Consider the following 14,360-nt stretch of genomic DNA (forward strand, 5'->3'; position numbering starts at 1 on the left):
TTCTCCTGTCTTTTTCTTTTAAAAACCATTTCAAAGTTGGCTAAGGTCTTAAGATTCTAAAATTACACAGAATTTGAGAAAATCTGGTAAGAAAATTTTCATCTGTGAGCAATTTAAACCAAATTTGTTTTAGTTCCTCCTGCACAGGTTGATAATAGGACAAAGTGTTGAAGGTTGGAACAGAATATAGTTATCTTTCTGCAGCAACAGTCACATCTTTTATTTTCTGTCCACAATAGAAACATTTTCAAATGTATTCTGTTTAAAAAGGCACTTGTAATTTAAACTAGTTGGTGTTATTTGGGTTTTCAAATATTTTTTGTATTTCTGGTTTTAATATAGAACTCAGTGCACCTCTGCTTTAAAACTCAGCATGTTCAAAAATAAGTACTTTTACTGATCTGTATTTTTCAAGGCTGTTCAGCATTTTCTTTTTTTTTTCTTATGCTGCAACAAAAATTATTATGTAACTACTCAAATTTTCCTTATAGGAAAAAATTTACTGTATTCTGATATGAATTTATTCTATTCTCAAAAGAAAGACCGAAGTCTGATAAGTGCTGAATTTCCTATATGCTACCCCTGTACTTTTACAAAGACTCATGCAAGGATGCTTTTTCCACGTGCCTAACAAAACATGGGCTAGATTCTGTCATCATTGTGCTGAGTAAGTTACACTTTTCCCAATTCAAATAACTCATTTTGAATAATTTCCTACTTACATAGGAATGGCAGAATATAGCCCTCAGGATTTATCATTTGCTGCATATTCCAGTCTTACACATATCTATATGAACCAAATGGACGATGGTATGCTTAGAAAAATAACTGGAAATTCAGAATGAAGCAAAGAAACAAACCAACCAACAATAACAGAAAGAAAGAGAAATTAACAGGAATAAAGTCCCTTAGGCAGCTGCCCAAGAACTAACACAACACAATCAGGAATTCAGAACATTTATTGCAAAAGCTGAATAACTAAATAATGTTGAACTGGCAAAGCAGTAACAAGGATAACTGGTTAGATATTTATTCTGTCAAAGTCATCAAACACCCCTCACAAACTGACATAAGTACTGCAATAAGCAATGCACCCCTAACCCATTTTTAAGCCTTTTATACTGTGGAGGAAAAAATAAAAGTGAACTGCTATATACAAAAGAATAAAGAAAAAACCAAAAAAGTTCTGGTTTTGGTAAAAATAAAATCACCTTCAGATTAGCTAAATTTGTTACTTTAGGACTGATGTTTTACTGTGGTATAAGTAACTTGCTTTCTTCTGTAAGGACTTTTTTTTTTTCATGCTATTTATTTGTGTAAATCATCTTTCATGCCTTAACAAAAACCATCTAAAAATGTTTTGGATTTGGATTTGCTTTGCGTGCAACTTAGATCTTACTAACATTAGGAGTCACTCTGCTGGTTTGACTGAGGTGACATGATACTGGTACCTGCCAGGCATTGACCAACTATGATAACAAACAGTTAAACAGCAATAATTAGAGATTTAACCCTTTAGTTCCCCCAACTAGCCTACCAGGAGAATGCTCTGTTACATCATGAAGGCACAACACATTAAATATTCTGTGGCTATGGTCTAAAAACACTCATGTTACTACAACGTTATCGCAGATGAAGATCAACACAAATGCTGCTGTTTCAGCAATACGAACTGTCTTAGGTATAGACACACACCTGCCCAACTGGAAAAACATTATTATTGTATTTTGCTCCTGTAGAATTTCCTCCATTTGTTTCAGCTGGGATCAACATCAGCTACCACTCATTAAATGACAGACTACAGCTAATTTGATCAAGGATCCCAAAGAAATAGCTTTCTCCCTCACCCGCCACCACACATTTAAATATGCTTTTGTTTTGCAATTTCCCTGTTTTATGAAACATAATGGAAATTAAATAAAAAACTGCTAAGTTTTTAAGCCCTTACATGAGTCCTTTCATTTCTTAATATTAAATTTAAAAAAAAGAAAGAAAAAAAAAAAGAAGAAATTCTACCTGAATGCTGGCATCGTTTGCTACTACATAGAAAAAAAGGGTTTTTTCCCTTTCTACAAACAACCTTCCTTCCCACCCCATCACTCTTTTCACTTTTAATACAAGTGGCTTGAGTTTCTTGGAACATTGTGTGTCAGACAGACTACTAACACAGAAACACCATCACTGAAAATAAAAGCAAAACAAGAAAGCAAATGAAAGAAATTAAAAAGCAACTGTGAAACACAGAAATATGCTACAGTATCTTTTCAAGTGAACATTATAAGTACACAAAAATTGTAAGTAATAATTGTTGCTATTTACAAGTATTTGAACGCTGATTGACTTACAAGTGTCCACTAACATTGTTAATAGCACAATAGGTTTTATGTTTACAGCTTCAATTGTTTGCAATATGATCTCAAGTATAATGGTCTCAGCATAGATCAATGACAACAAAAGCACAATTTTCTAACTGGATATGCTTTTCAATCTTTGCAATCCATTGAGCTTTCGCACTCTCTCACTCTCCAAATGCATCTTCTGTTGTTCACAGCAGCAGTCCAGGGTCAAAAAACAAAGAAACAAAAAAGGATATTTTCAAACTGGAGAGATCTCTGCAGATTTTACTCATGTCTGTTTAACAAAACCACACAACTAGTAGAAACACTCTTTCATGTTGCAGGACATCATACCTTCCACGGTGCTAACATAAAGATATGTATATCTCTGCTAGGTGAAGCATAGTTCTAGAGGTCTACCCAGTACATAAAGCTCTGACGCACACATAGTATTAGCAAGTCTAAGTAGGCTAAAGTCATTGGTCCAAAGTAACCATTTCTTATAGCTGGTGCTCCTTTGGACTCTCCACAGCTCCTGGGGCCTGTTTGTAAGACTTCAAGTTGGCCAGAGGAATGTCAGTCATGTGGTTGCCAGTGTTGAAATGGCCCTCACTGGAACCATACTGCTTTCGATCACTGAACTGGTTTCTGTTGCTGTCTTCTTTCCAGGTCCTGGTCAATGTGTGTCCATTAACTAGTTTGTCCTTCTTAACCCATTCTTTCTGAGGTGCAAAGGTGGAGAGAGGAGACTTTGGCTGTTGGTATGGGCCCAAGCTAGGAGGCATCCAACAGTTGTCTGAGTGACCCAAAACCAGGCATTCTTGAGTACACATCTCTGTAGCTTCAGCTAATCCTCGTGGACCAAGAGGCCCATCTGTAGAAAAAAAAAAGAGAAAGAAAAAAGGAGGAGAAAGGGGAGAAAAAAAAAGAACATAATATTAGATTGCAATATTTTGCATTAAAATTATACAAGACCTTAAGAGAAAATTAACGATGATCCTACAACCAAATATTGTGCATACATTTTCATTCTGTTAGAGAGTAGCTGCTTTGTAGGGCATATACTCCCTGTATATGCTACCTACCTAGTTTCCAGAAATGGAAAAACAGTTCAATTATCTCTATGCTATTGGTCTTGGATCCTACTATGAATAAAATTAATTCCTTTTTTTTTTATTCACACCAAGCAAACAGAGCTAGGTAAGTGAAAATGTCTGAGGAAGTAAACCTACCCTTGTAGACTCCGCATGTGAATTAATGCTTATAAGGACCTATCGTTTGGATGTATTCTCTTCTGCTTTCAACTCACTTTACTGCTGCAGAACCTTGGTGAACTAACAGCCTACTGCAAACTGAGAAATATCTGTACTATCCAGAAACAGATTTGCCCAAAGGAATGCTCTGTATGCAGGATTATTCTAGTCTACTGTTTTACAAACACGGATTAGTGCATAGTTCTAGGTATCTACCCAGTGGATGTATACTCCAATGCATACTCTCAACAAGTAAGAGATAAGTTAAATATTGTTTGATTTAATATGAAATCAGGAAACAGTTCAAAACATCACATCAGGAAAGAGAATAAAATCTGTAACTCTTCTAACCATTAAACACATCTCAGATGCTATACAATCATAAAAGTCAAGGGGAGGAAAAAAAAGGCCTATGTAAATCTTGCACTTCATACAGAACTGTTCTCATAATTCTTTGTAAGCTAGAAATACAAGAACACAGAAGACAGAAATTGAGATTGCTGAAGTACTATACATATTAAATATCTACATAATTTTTCACACACTACTGAGGACACAGCTGGCCAGATACAGGCCTCTTGCTATCAAGCAGACAGGTCACCCATGCCTTCAGCAACACTAAACTCCTCGCAGTCTTACTGCATTTTTAAATTACTTAATTTGCACATCTGCTAAGGCTGGATGTATGAGGAAGGGCAAGCCAGGGAAAAGGCCTAGAAATCACTTTGTGTGTTTCTGCTAGCTATTTCTCAATATCTGGGATATGCTTTGCCAGAATTCGTTGCTGTGTTGTAATTTTGAGCAAGAATTTTGAGATGCCTTTTCTTGACTTCAGAGTAGATCAACGGACTAGTACTGAAAACATCTGAAGAGTTAAGGAGACGTATTTCCTTGATTAAACAGCCCAGTGACAGGAAGGAAATTATAGATTTATTTTTGAGGAAGAACATTAGCAAGTAGGCATGAATAGCAAAGCTACTAATCAGACGAAAAATGTCAGTGGTGTATCAGAAAAAAAAAGTGTATCTTAATAATAATCTAGTTGAGACTCAAAATGATAAGTGAAGACACTCTAACAAAGATTTCTGTGTTAAAATGCCAAAGAATATGTTGTTCTCTTGTACTCCATGCATATACAATAATTACCCTTACTAAAATCATTTTCTGAACACTGAAATTAAGTCAATTAATTTTGTGGAAACCCCTATTCATTTCCCACTGCTTTTAAAGACAGACATAAAAAATACCATCAGGCATGTTTCTACATGTTACATTAGTAATTAGCTAATCTTCTTATCTCTGAGCAACAACTCTTTTTGAGTATCTAGAGAATATACAGTACTCTGTTGATGTGATAGAAAATAAGAAGCTACAATAAAATATAATAAGCTATAATAAAAGTTGCTACTGCATTCCCCATATGAGAAAGTGCCCTATTGCTGAAAACTAGAGCATGAAAAATGTATAAAATCAATGCTACTTTCCATTTAGATCAATACAAGGTGAAATAATTAAACCAGAACCATGAAGAAAAAAGAAAAAAGTAATTGTAAAGTAGGAGCTTAGCAGAGATTTCAATGAGAACCATGAACCACAATTCTAAAATGAGACCCATCATAATTCCCTGAAAGAGAGGTGGGGTTTTTTTGCATGAAAGTCTTCTTTGAATCCACTATTATGAAGTTCTAACCAAACTGAGGCAGGTACTTAGAGAGAAATAAACCCAAACAGAAACAATTATAAGAAAGTACTCACAGTACATTGTTAACTTTTCAAAAACTTATTCTACAGGTTTAAAGCTGATTTTTAAAAATTTTTTTTGGCTGTCAACTAAAGTTCGATTTTAATTAGTTTCTTCCCATTTCAGACAAATACAGTGAGAAGTGGCAGAGCTATTTTCAACCTGTCTGCTCTCCCAGTACAGTACTGTTTTAATTGACCAAGAAAGAAAGAAAGGTTTTTCAGAGATTAAAACTTTCAAAACAGAAAGAAAACATTTTTGACCCAGAATGACACATTTCAAGAAAGTGCATGCACTATGTGCTTCCAATCTACAGTGGAATAAAAGGCTAACAGAAGAGCCTTCAGTACAATAGTTCTGAAGGGGAGAAGTTACTTCTTCTGTTTAGTTAAATAAATTTAAAGAGATTAGACTATCATTTCAATTTAAAATTTACATGAGCAATAAGCTGGTTTTACTTAAGAATAAATATGCATGTGGCCCTATAAGCTACATGTCAAACTCTTTGGAAGATTTACTTCATGTGTTTTACTTTCTTTAGTAACAGTGCTAGGCAGCTAATGCTGTTCAACTCGGAATGAATTTTAAGCTTCCTTTGCTTTAGCCAGCTCTAAGCTGATAGACTTCCTGGAGAGTTCTGGGAGATATCTGCTGCTACTGCGAGCAGCAGACAGGAATGGGGTAACAATGCTGAGATTATTGCCTGTTCAAGAACTGCTCCTTGGGTTTTTTTCTGGTTAACAAAATACCACCGTCCAACTTAGACTTCAAAAATAAATTATTGTGTGCAAGTCCTCTACCAGTCACCTTTCCCTGTGCAGAGTATCAGTCAAAGGCAAGACCATGCAGTCTTTATGGAGCCAATTACAGTTTGGGTATGGATGTTGGTCACACCAAGTGACAGCTGTAGACAGAGCGAGATATTCTTCTTTTAGGAGAGGACTGGGAATCTCAGGGAACACCTGAAAGACACTTCTTTTAGCTGTGTAACTGTTCGAATAGCTGTGAGGCATGTTACAGTCTGCACACATCTCTACATGTGCCTGTGTGTAAAAATGTCCAGAACTGAGAAGAGGTTCAGACTCCTACTCAAATGTGTACACATATTTTCCAGTACTCTGTTTCATGCTTTCAATCTGCAAAATACAGGGAATATTTACTTTCCTTGCTAAAATATTGTGAGGTTTAAATTTACAAAATGCCTTGCAAGACTTTATCTAATGTATAACTAACCATTATTATTTTAATAACTTTTGGTTTGAGCCACCACAAGAGAAAAAGAATTCTAAAAAGTGGTATTTTTAGAAGTGTAGATTGTTAGGATAATGTATTTTACTCTTGAGCTAGTACAGGGAATGGTCATGCTTACTGACTGAGGAAAAAGGCAGCTTCACTCATAACATGTGTGGTGCCTGCCACAGCTATCTCCAGTTAAGGCCCTTAGATGCAACCATCATTGTTTGGTAAATATTATTGCTAATAATGGTGGTGATCATGATTTAGGCAGTTCTACAAATGTCCTACTGTGAGACACAGGAAAAAGATGAAAGGGAAAAAAGAGGATCTCACCTACAAGAAAAAAAAAAGAAGAAAACAGTCTTTTGGCAATTAGGTTTTCCAGTTTCTGTTTTATTATGTTCTCAATCATAAAAAGTTTCTTCTTTTCTTAGACTCTTTATTATTCAGGTTGCTATTTAGTAACATAAAGTGTAACGATCATGAGAATATGATAGGAGAGAGATCTTCTGGGGATAGCATGACTGAAGGCTGCTATATATTGAGAAAGCATAATGTTGCCTTAATGGTAATTTTCTCCTCCGCCACTGCTGAACAATAGTTTTCACCCAATTTTCTAAAGTTGTTTCATTACCACATACAATGACACCACTTAAAAACCTGTTCCTGCTGCTTTAATTTTATAATTGCATTAATTTGTTTCCTTTCTCTTCACAAAAATGCCACTGCAATTTCTATATCAAGCTTTTTCATACTGAAGTACTTTATTGATATGTGGGGGATTTTTTTTTCAAGTATTTGTTCTCTGAACAATCCATAATCCGTGAGGCTGGTTATCAGTCTTGGCTGCTTGAATATATAATGACACAAGTGCTGATAAAACTGTACAAGCCATCTGTCTCTGGAGTTAAATGTTTTGAAAGCAAACACAAAAGTGCATAACAAACACTCCCTTAAATTGTCTTTGTAAATATTTATATCGGATCTTACCCAAAAATGGTTTTTTGTTGTTATTTTATTCTGTTAATAGCTGTCAAGCAGATGCATGGCTTGCATACTCAAAAGCAGACAGGTGTAAGAAGGAAAATAATGTATGCCACTCAAGAGCTGGTCATACCCTAATGCTGGAATGTCTGTGTGGTCTTTTATCTCTTTTTTAAGGTACCCAGAAGCTAAACAGCTATTTCATTGATTAACTTACTGCTGCAATTAGCAACTAGGTTTTGGTGTGATGACCAGCTGCTTTTCAACCTGCTTCTTTAAAACTCTCTTACTTACAGCCAGAAAATTCATTCTTCAGTTTTGAAAGAGCTGAGGCCACAAGATAAGTTCCACTCAGTGAGACTTTTTGGTCTCAAACAACATGAATAGGTACCCTTTGCCTGAGGATGCTAACATTAAGTACAGTGGATTTGAGCATGGCCACAGTTGTGTTTCAGACAATTGTATTTACTTAACTTTTCATATTGTATCTTAAAAGGGAAAAGAAAACAACAGCAACATTTTCAGCTCTACTTATCCTCAAATACAGAAAGCTTTTTTAAGCTTCCATGGACTACTTTATTAAATGACCTTTTCTGAGACCACATGTTTTTACAGCCTTCCCCACATATATTGGAACTGAAATGATATTATTTAATTTCATAGAGGTTTTCCAACTATTCATCTATTAAATATAAAAACTGGAAAATAGTTTATATTGAAGAAGATTCTTTTGACTTTTTTTTGCTCTTAAGTATCAGACAAATAAATTGGGAAGAATGTTCATTATTTCTAGTCTGTTAAAAAAAATAACAGCTACAAAGCCACACACATACTGTGTTGGATGTGCTTCCTTTGTATTATTAACAGCAACAGTCAGGGACTACTAAAATTATATATTTTAGTAACTTATTCCATGTTCATTCTACCTGCAGTCAATTCATATTCCATCCTCATATTACTTTGTCCAAAGGTCCCTGGTTTCCTACCATCACTGCTGCCAGTTTTGGTAGACTTATCACTACCACCTTGTAACCTGCTGCTTCTCTCGTGCCTTCCTGGTGTTCCATCCTCTGTACTCAGGTACAGATCAAGAAACCCCTGCTACTTTCTCTTCCCTGTCTTGGCCCAGACTTCTCTTTCATCAAGGCTGAAATAAATAATATGGTAAGGTTAGCTGATATCTGCATTACTTAGGAGAGATAAGATGCGAAAATCCTTAATTAGCATGATGACAAGAGGAACAGGAAGCAGGGCAAGTAAAGGTGTGTGGGAGGGACTGCCCGGGATACAGAAAAGCAGGAACAAGAGTGTTTTCTGAAAAGGTGGGAAAACCTGGCTCAACAAGATTTTCTACACTATTCTGTGAAGTATTTAAGTGATCCAGATGGATTCCATATCATGTACATTACTTTGTACAAAAATTCTGTGTGATTTTAATTCCATGGGCAGCTAAATTTTGAAGGCAACATTATTCAAATACTTGGAATTTTGTTTCTACACAGTTGTCTGATGACTGAGGTTGCTTCATATCCATATATTTTCAGAGATAAGAAAGTAAACAAAGAAGAAGTTAAAGTATTTTGCATTTCTTGTCTCAAGTTCCTTTCCCCTACAGCTGCTCTACTGTAAAAGCTATAATGAAAGGGAATATTACCTAGTTTCTTAGTTTGTTACATTTTTTTTTTTTTCTGGTATATTTCCCAGAAATCCAATACCATTATGAGTTACAAGGTACACCTCCATCAGTAATGGCTCTGCTATAAGGATGCTATTTTTATTTGACCTAACTTTCTGTTCCTATTTCCAATTACTTTTTCTGCATGACATACATGTATGTAAACCTCTCAGCATTTCCATGTATACATGGTCAGGAAGTGGACACACAAGTCCTGTGTCTTCTGAGCCTGTAACATACTAGGAGTCAAGTTTACTTAGTGCTGCCTAGTCTTTAAGAACAAATAGACGTACTAACCAATGTGAAGCTTGTGACCATTCTGAAGGCAAGTTGCAACAATCTGAAATCACAAGGGCATGGTCCTTGCAACAAGGGTGTGGGAAGATGCCACAGGAGGTGTTACAAAGCACCATGGTCTGGAGTGGTGCTGAGCTACAACTGAGCAGCTCAAACCTGAATGATTCGGTGCTCTTCACTGGTCATAAAAATCCAGCTCTTAAATTACTTATAATGGATTGCATATTGCCTGTATTCAGATCTTTATGCCACTACTTATTTTTATTTTTTTAAATTAACGGGGTAAAACTTTAAAATTTATAGTTAAAAAAAAAAGTAGGCTCACTACATAATCTAGTGGTTCTTTCTGGTCTTAAAAATCTATGTATCAGCAGCCATTAACATAAAGCTGCATTTTGTATACACTTTCACTGACAAATGTAGCCAATTCTAGCATACCCTTTAGAAATACTGAAGATACAAAATAATATCTGGGATTGTTATTCTGACTTAATACATTCTGTCATTAAAAACAAACAAGTAAATAAACAAACAAACAAAGACACACAAATGACTGCAATTTGTATTCTTAGCTGAAGTGTCACATTGTGGATGCAGACAGTCACCTTGCAGGAAGAGCAGGAGAAAAGAAAAGCAAACAGGATTTGGCAAAAAAACCCGTTTGTTAACAAATAAATAAAGATTAAAAGATTTACACATCTCTCATACAGATTTCATTCTTTGGGCACAGATGAAAAGTCAACATTTGCAAATGGAGATAGTCCAAATTCAACAATACATGGGCAGCCAGAACAGCGGATTCTCTCCCTGAGAGGATATTGTTATTTAGACAGACTTTATGCCACACAGAGAGCAGACAGCATATCTTTATAAATTTGCAACCATCTTCAGCACGGCATGGAACTCATCCATCTTTTCGTCTGCTCAAACTACTCCTCTGAAGAATGCTATCTTGTCCAATTTTACTTCCTCAAAATTGGCAGTTTTTTCCTGCCATACATTTAATTTTAGCAGGACAATCTAATGCATAAAAACTCCTCAGAGGATTCAAATGAACCCTTTAAATTTGATTGGATCACTTAATGAGACCAGTGTTCAAATATTTGGAGTAATATTATTTTCAGCATTAATCTTTTTCATTACATAGTTCTTCATTTTGCTGCGTAAAAAAAGTCTTTGTTCCCAAAAGGTGATGATGGGTGGTGATAATAAAATATTCATAAAGCACCCCACGGTCACAATCATTTACTATCTTTTTTCTCTCACACCTAAATATTTATGATACTTGATCAAAATATTTTGTTGAATTGCTTTACAGGCAACATGCTGAGACAGCACCACTTTTGACATGGTCACATTTTCTCATCTATTAGTATGCCTCAAACATGAACCTGCTGTCAGTCAAAAACAAGTCTCTATTTGGAAGACCCACTCAACTGTTTAACATAAAATCAGATTTTGGTTAGTAATTTCTACAAATTCTCTTTGAGAAAAGGTAGGCTTCAATGTGAAAAAAGGTAGTCAAAATGAGAAGAATTAGCAGAATGTTGTGAACCTGAGCTGAACAATATTTATTTCTACACCTCACAGTATTGTATAATTTTTGTGCAGCTGTTATATGCCTGATCATTAACTCATTTACAGCAGAAAAAATAAACCCATTCAGGCTGAATTTCATTAGATTTTTCATTGTATTTTAAAATGTCTAAAATAATTGGTTTTCCTGATAATTTTCTAACTTACAGCAAAAGCCTGATCTTCTGACTTCTGATAAATACATATCCTGGCTCCCTGGAGCACAGGTAGGGTAACTTGGGATATATTCAAGTCAAGGATATTGACTTTATCAAGCAATAACTGAATAAAGGCAAAACTCATCATCATCATCTACATATCTATGATGAACTGTGTTGTAAATATATATATATGATCTTTTTTATTCGTATATCTATATCTATATATCTATATCTATATCTATCCTTTATTTTTACTTTTATACATATTTTATGTTTTTTTTTTTTTCATGTAATTCCTCTACCTTAATTTAAGAACAGGATGGAAATAATAGAGTTGTGAACATTGAAGTGAACGCAATCGCTCCCTTAATTGCTTTCCTCAAGCAGGGTATGGAGTCATCCTAACCTTCTGTTATCAACAGACAGAAACATTTCCACAAAATGATTCAGTTCTCTCAAGACAGGACTCACTTTCTGGAGGTGTGAGTTTCTGTCCTTTGATAAATAAGGAATCCATGTATGGCAACTACATCCAGCTCTAAGTATTTATAATGGATGGGATGAGTCTACAACTTTGCTGCCATTCCAGAAGACAGACTAATTCACTCTGATATCTTGAAAATGCATTTGGATTGAGTTTTTCCACTATACACAAGATGGTTCCAGCGGCCAGGAATAAACCAGCAGAAAACTACAATATCCAAAATACCCACATGAGGATGCATCTCATGCATATTCAGGATGGTGATTCTGGGAAGCCTAGAAGAGACTTACTAGAGGGAGCCTGCTATAGTCAAGTTATCTTTCAGAAAATTAATACTTCAAAATTATTCCTGATCTCAGGTGTAACACCCTGAAAATCTGCTATTTATAAGAGATAGAAGACTGTAATTTTTGAGGTTTGCTGAAGTCTTGCAAGTAGAACAGATCATACAACTAAAAGTCTGCAAAACATAGAACTGAGAAAAAGTCAAAATTATTATGTTTATAGGTCAGATTTAGAAGTGTATCTGTGTAAGTTATTTATTTACTGCATCACAAATATATTTGAACTTTAAAGTAGGGAAAAAAAATTATATTCAAACAGAGATGCATACTGTTTTTCTTACTGTACTTTTCTCCAGGATATTCTCAACCTATATATAGGGTTAATGAAAAACAAACCTTCTATTAAATTTTAGTAGTTTTGTTGTTGTCTGTTAATCCTCTTTGATGGGTCATTCAGTAATTCTCCCCGAATATTTCCAGTTCTTTTGTAATGCCCAAATGTTGCCCATTTTTATGTAATCTTGAAATATCACTATTACTACTATTTAGCCCTTAGCTTAATATATCCTTGATCATTTAAGAACAAAGGTTTGTTTGTTCTATCACAAGAACTTTTATTTTACAAGAGAAACTGTTTTCCAATGGAATTTTACGTTTTCCTTAAAGTGACACTACATGTTTTAAAGTTGCATAAAACTGTTATTTCAAACAAGTTATAGAAATAGTAGTAGGCTGAGTGTCCAAAAGAACGTGATGAAAAAGACTAGAGAACTACAGTCTCCAAAACATAACCTTACTTCTCTTATTATCCACTGCAGAAACATGTAAAAAGAAAACCAGGATAGCATCACAGCAGGAGTTACCATCTGTAATCACGAATAGTAGCATTCTTCATTAAAACTAAGTTTTTACGGAAAAGCTATCTTACTTTAAGCGCACAACCTCGCTGTCATACAACCTTTCCAGACTTCTAGGAATATGGTTACAAATTTCAGTATATTTCTGCTTTCCTGTAAGTTTTACTTTTTCTCAAATCAACAAACCACAGTTTTATGAGGTATTCCTGACTGGCCTTGTCAGTGTCTTTCTCTCCAAAAGCAGCAACTCTGGACCTTAATCTTGGGGAAAAATGGTACCAAGTTATTTACTTTGGGACCTTCAAAAGTATATATGACATAAAGCTGACACCGGGAACAGTCAGCATAGCTTCATTTCAAATTCTATCACTTAGATGTATTTTTAAAAATTCAATCTTATTTTCTAAGTATTATCTTCCTAGCACTAGATTAACATCTGGAGCAGAAAGTGTCAAACTAAACATTCTTCCCATGACTTTTGAATAAAAGAAAAGAGAGGAAAAAAGTAATCTCCCCCTTCAAGGAACTCAAGGGGGGGAAAAAAAGGCAATATCAAAAAGCTACAAATGTTATATTCCAGACAGCTGCTCATCTAAGAAGAATATGAAAATGCACATAAATGCTATGGTGTTAAAAACACAGTGTTAATTAAGAAAGATAATTAAGACTATTTTTTGCATAAAAGTATACAATTCATTCTGTAATTAGGTTAATTACAACTATGTGAACAAACATTAAGTTGAAATACATCTTTTTAAGGAATACCTAATTCTAAAGTATGCTTCTTGCCACTTTTGTGTTTTTTCTATTTTCCTTCAGTACAAATCAGACCAAAATCAGATTTAGGTTAAACCAAATTTGTTGCAAATTTGTGGCAGATGCCTTATGCATACTATTATGTAAATAAGTAGTTTATCTGACTTGAAAAGACCTTTTGGAGTACATTCACTTAGCAGAATTTGGACCTAAATCTGGGTACTCGTTCTCGTAACTTAAGCTGCATGACTCTAAATAATTGAAGTATGTGACAGAAAAAAGTGCTTAAATTATTAGGTGCCTAGTAAGCTTTTATTATATTGTAATTGATTATATTGTTGATTTTGTCTTCTATTCTACACAAAAAGGTATCCTTGATAAGTATCACAGGACACAGATGTCAGAGATGTCATTAAACCAATCCAGAGACAAAAGAACCATTTCCTAATTCTGCTTGTATAACAGCATCTCATTTAGCTAATTTTGTAAAACTCAGATCAGTGCCAGTTGAGTTGTCAGAACTGCAGGCATACTACACAGAGAATATTAGAAAGTGCTTTCTTTCATTATGTTAAGCTACACCCATGCTACAATTCCTTCTTTTTCTTTAAAAACTATGTTCATTTACATCATTTTTCAGAAGAGATATCCATAAGTCTCTTAATGAGCTTATATAGTTTAAAGTAAAACTCCCATTAAGCAAATGTTCCTGAGTCAAAAC

The 14,360-nt window shown here is 34.8% G+C and overlaps 1 protein-coding gene across 6 annotated transcripts in view; it reads right to left on the bottom strand.

The window, feature by feature from the left end:
• Positions 1-431: 431 nt before the first annotated feature.
• The window catches only part of PCDH9 (protocadherin 9), a 683,529-nt gene continuing 669,600 nt past the window's right edge, over positions 432-14,360 (bottom strand). For 5 of the 6 annotated variants that reach the window (XM_032099883.1, XM_032099881.1, XM_032099882.1 and 2 more), the window contains one exon: positions 432-3,210. In XM_032099883.1, the coding sequence (XP_031955774.1) occupies positions 2,837-3,210 (374 nt within the window). In that variant the 3' untranslated portion in view covers positions 432-2,836. The remainder of the gene's footprint in view (positions 3,211-14,360) is intronic. The other variant, XM_032099885.1, reaches the window with a different exon arrangement.

Source organism: Corvus moneduloides, chromosome 2 (genome assembly GCF_009650955.1).
Source record: "Corvus moneduloides isolate bCorMon1 chromosome 2, bCorMon1.pri, whole genome shotgun sequence".
In the NCBI taxonomy this organism is placed as follows: Eukaryota; Metazoa; Chordata; class Aves; order Passeriformes; family Corvidae; genus Corvus; species Corvus moneduloides.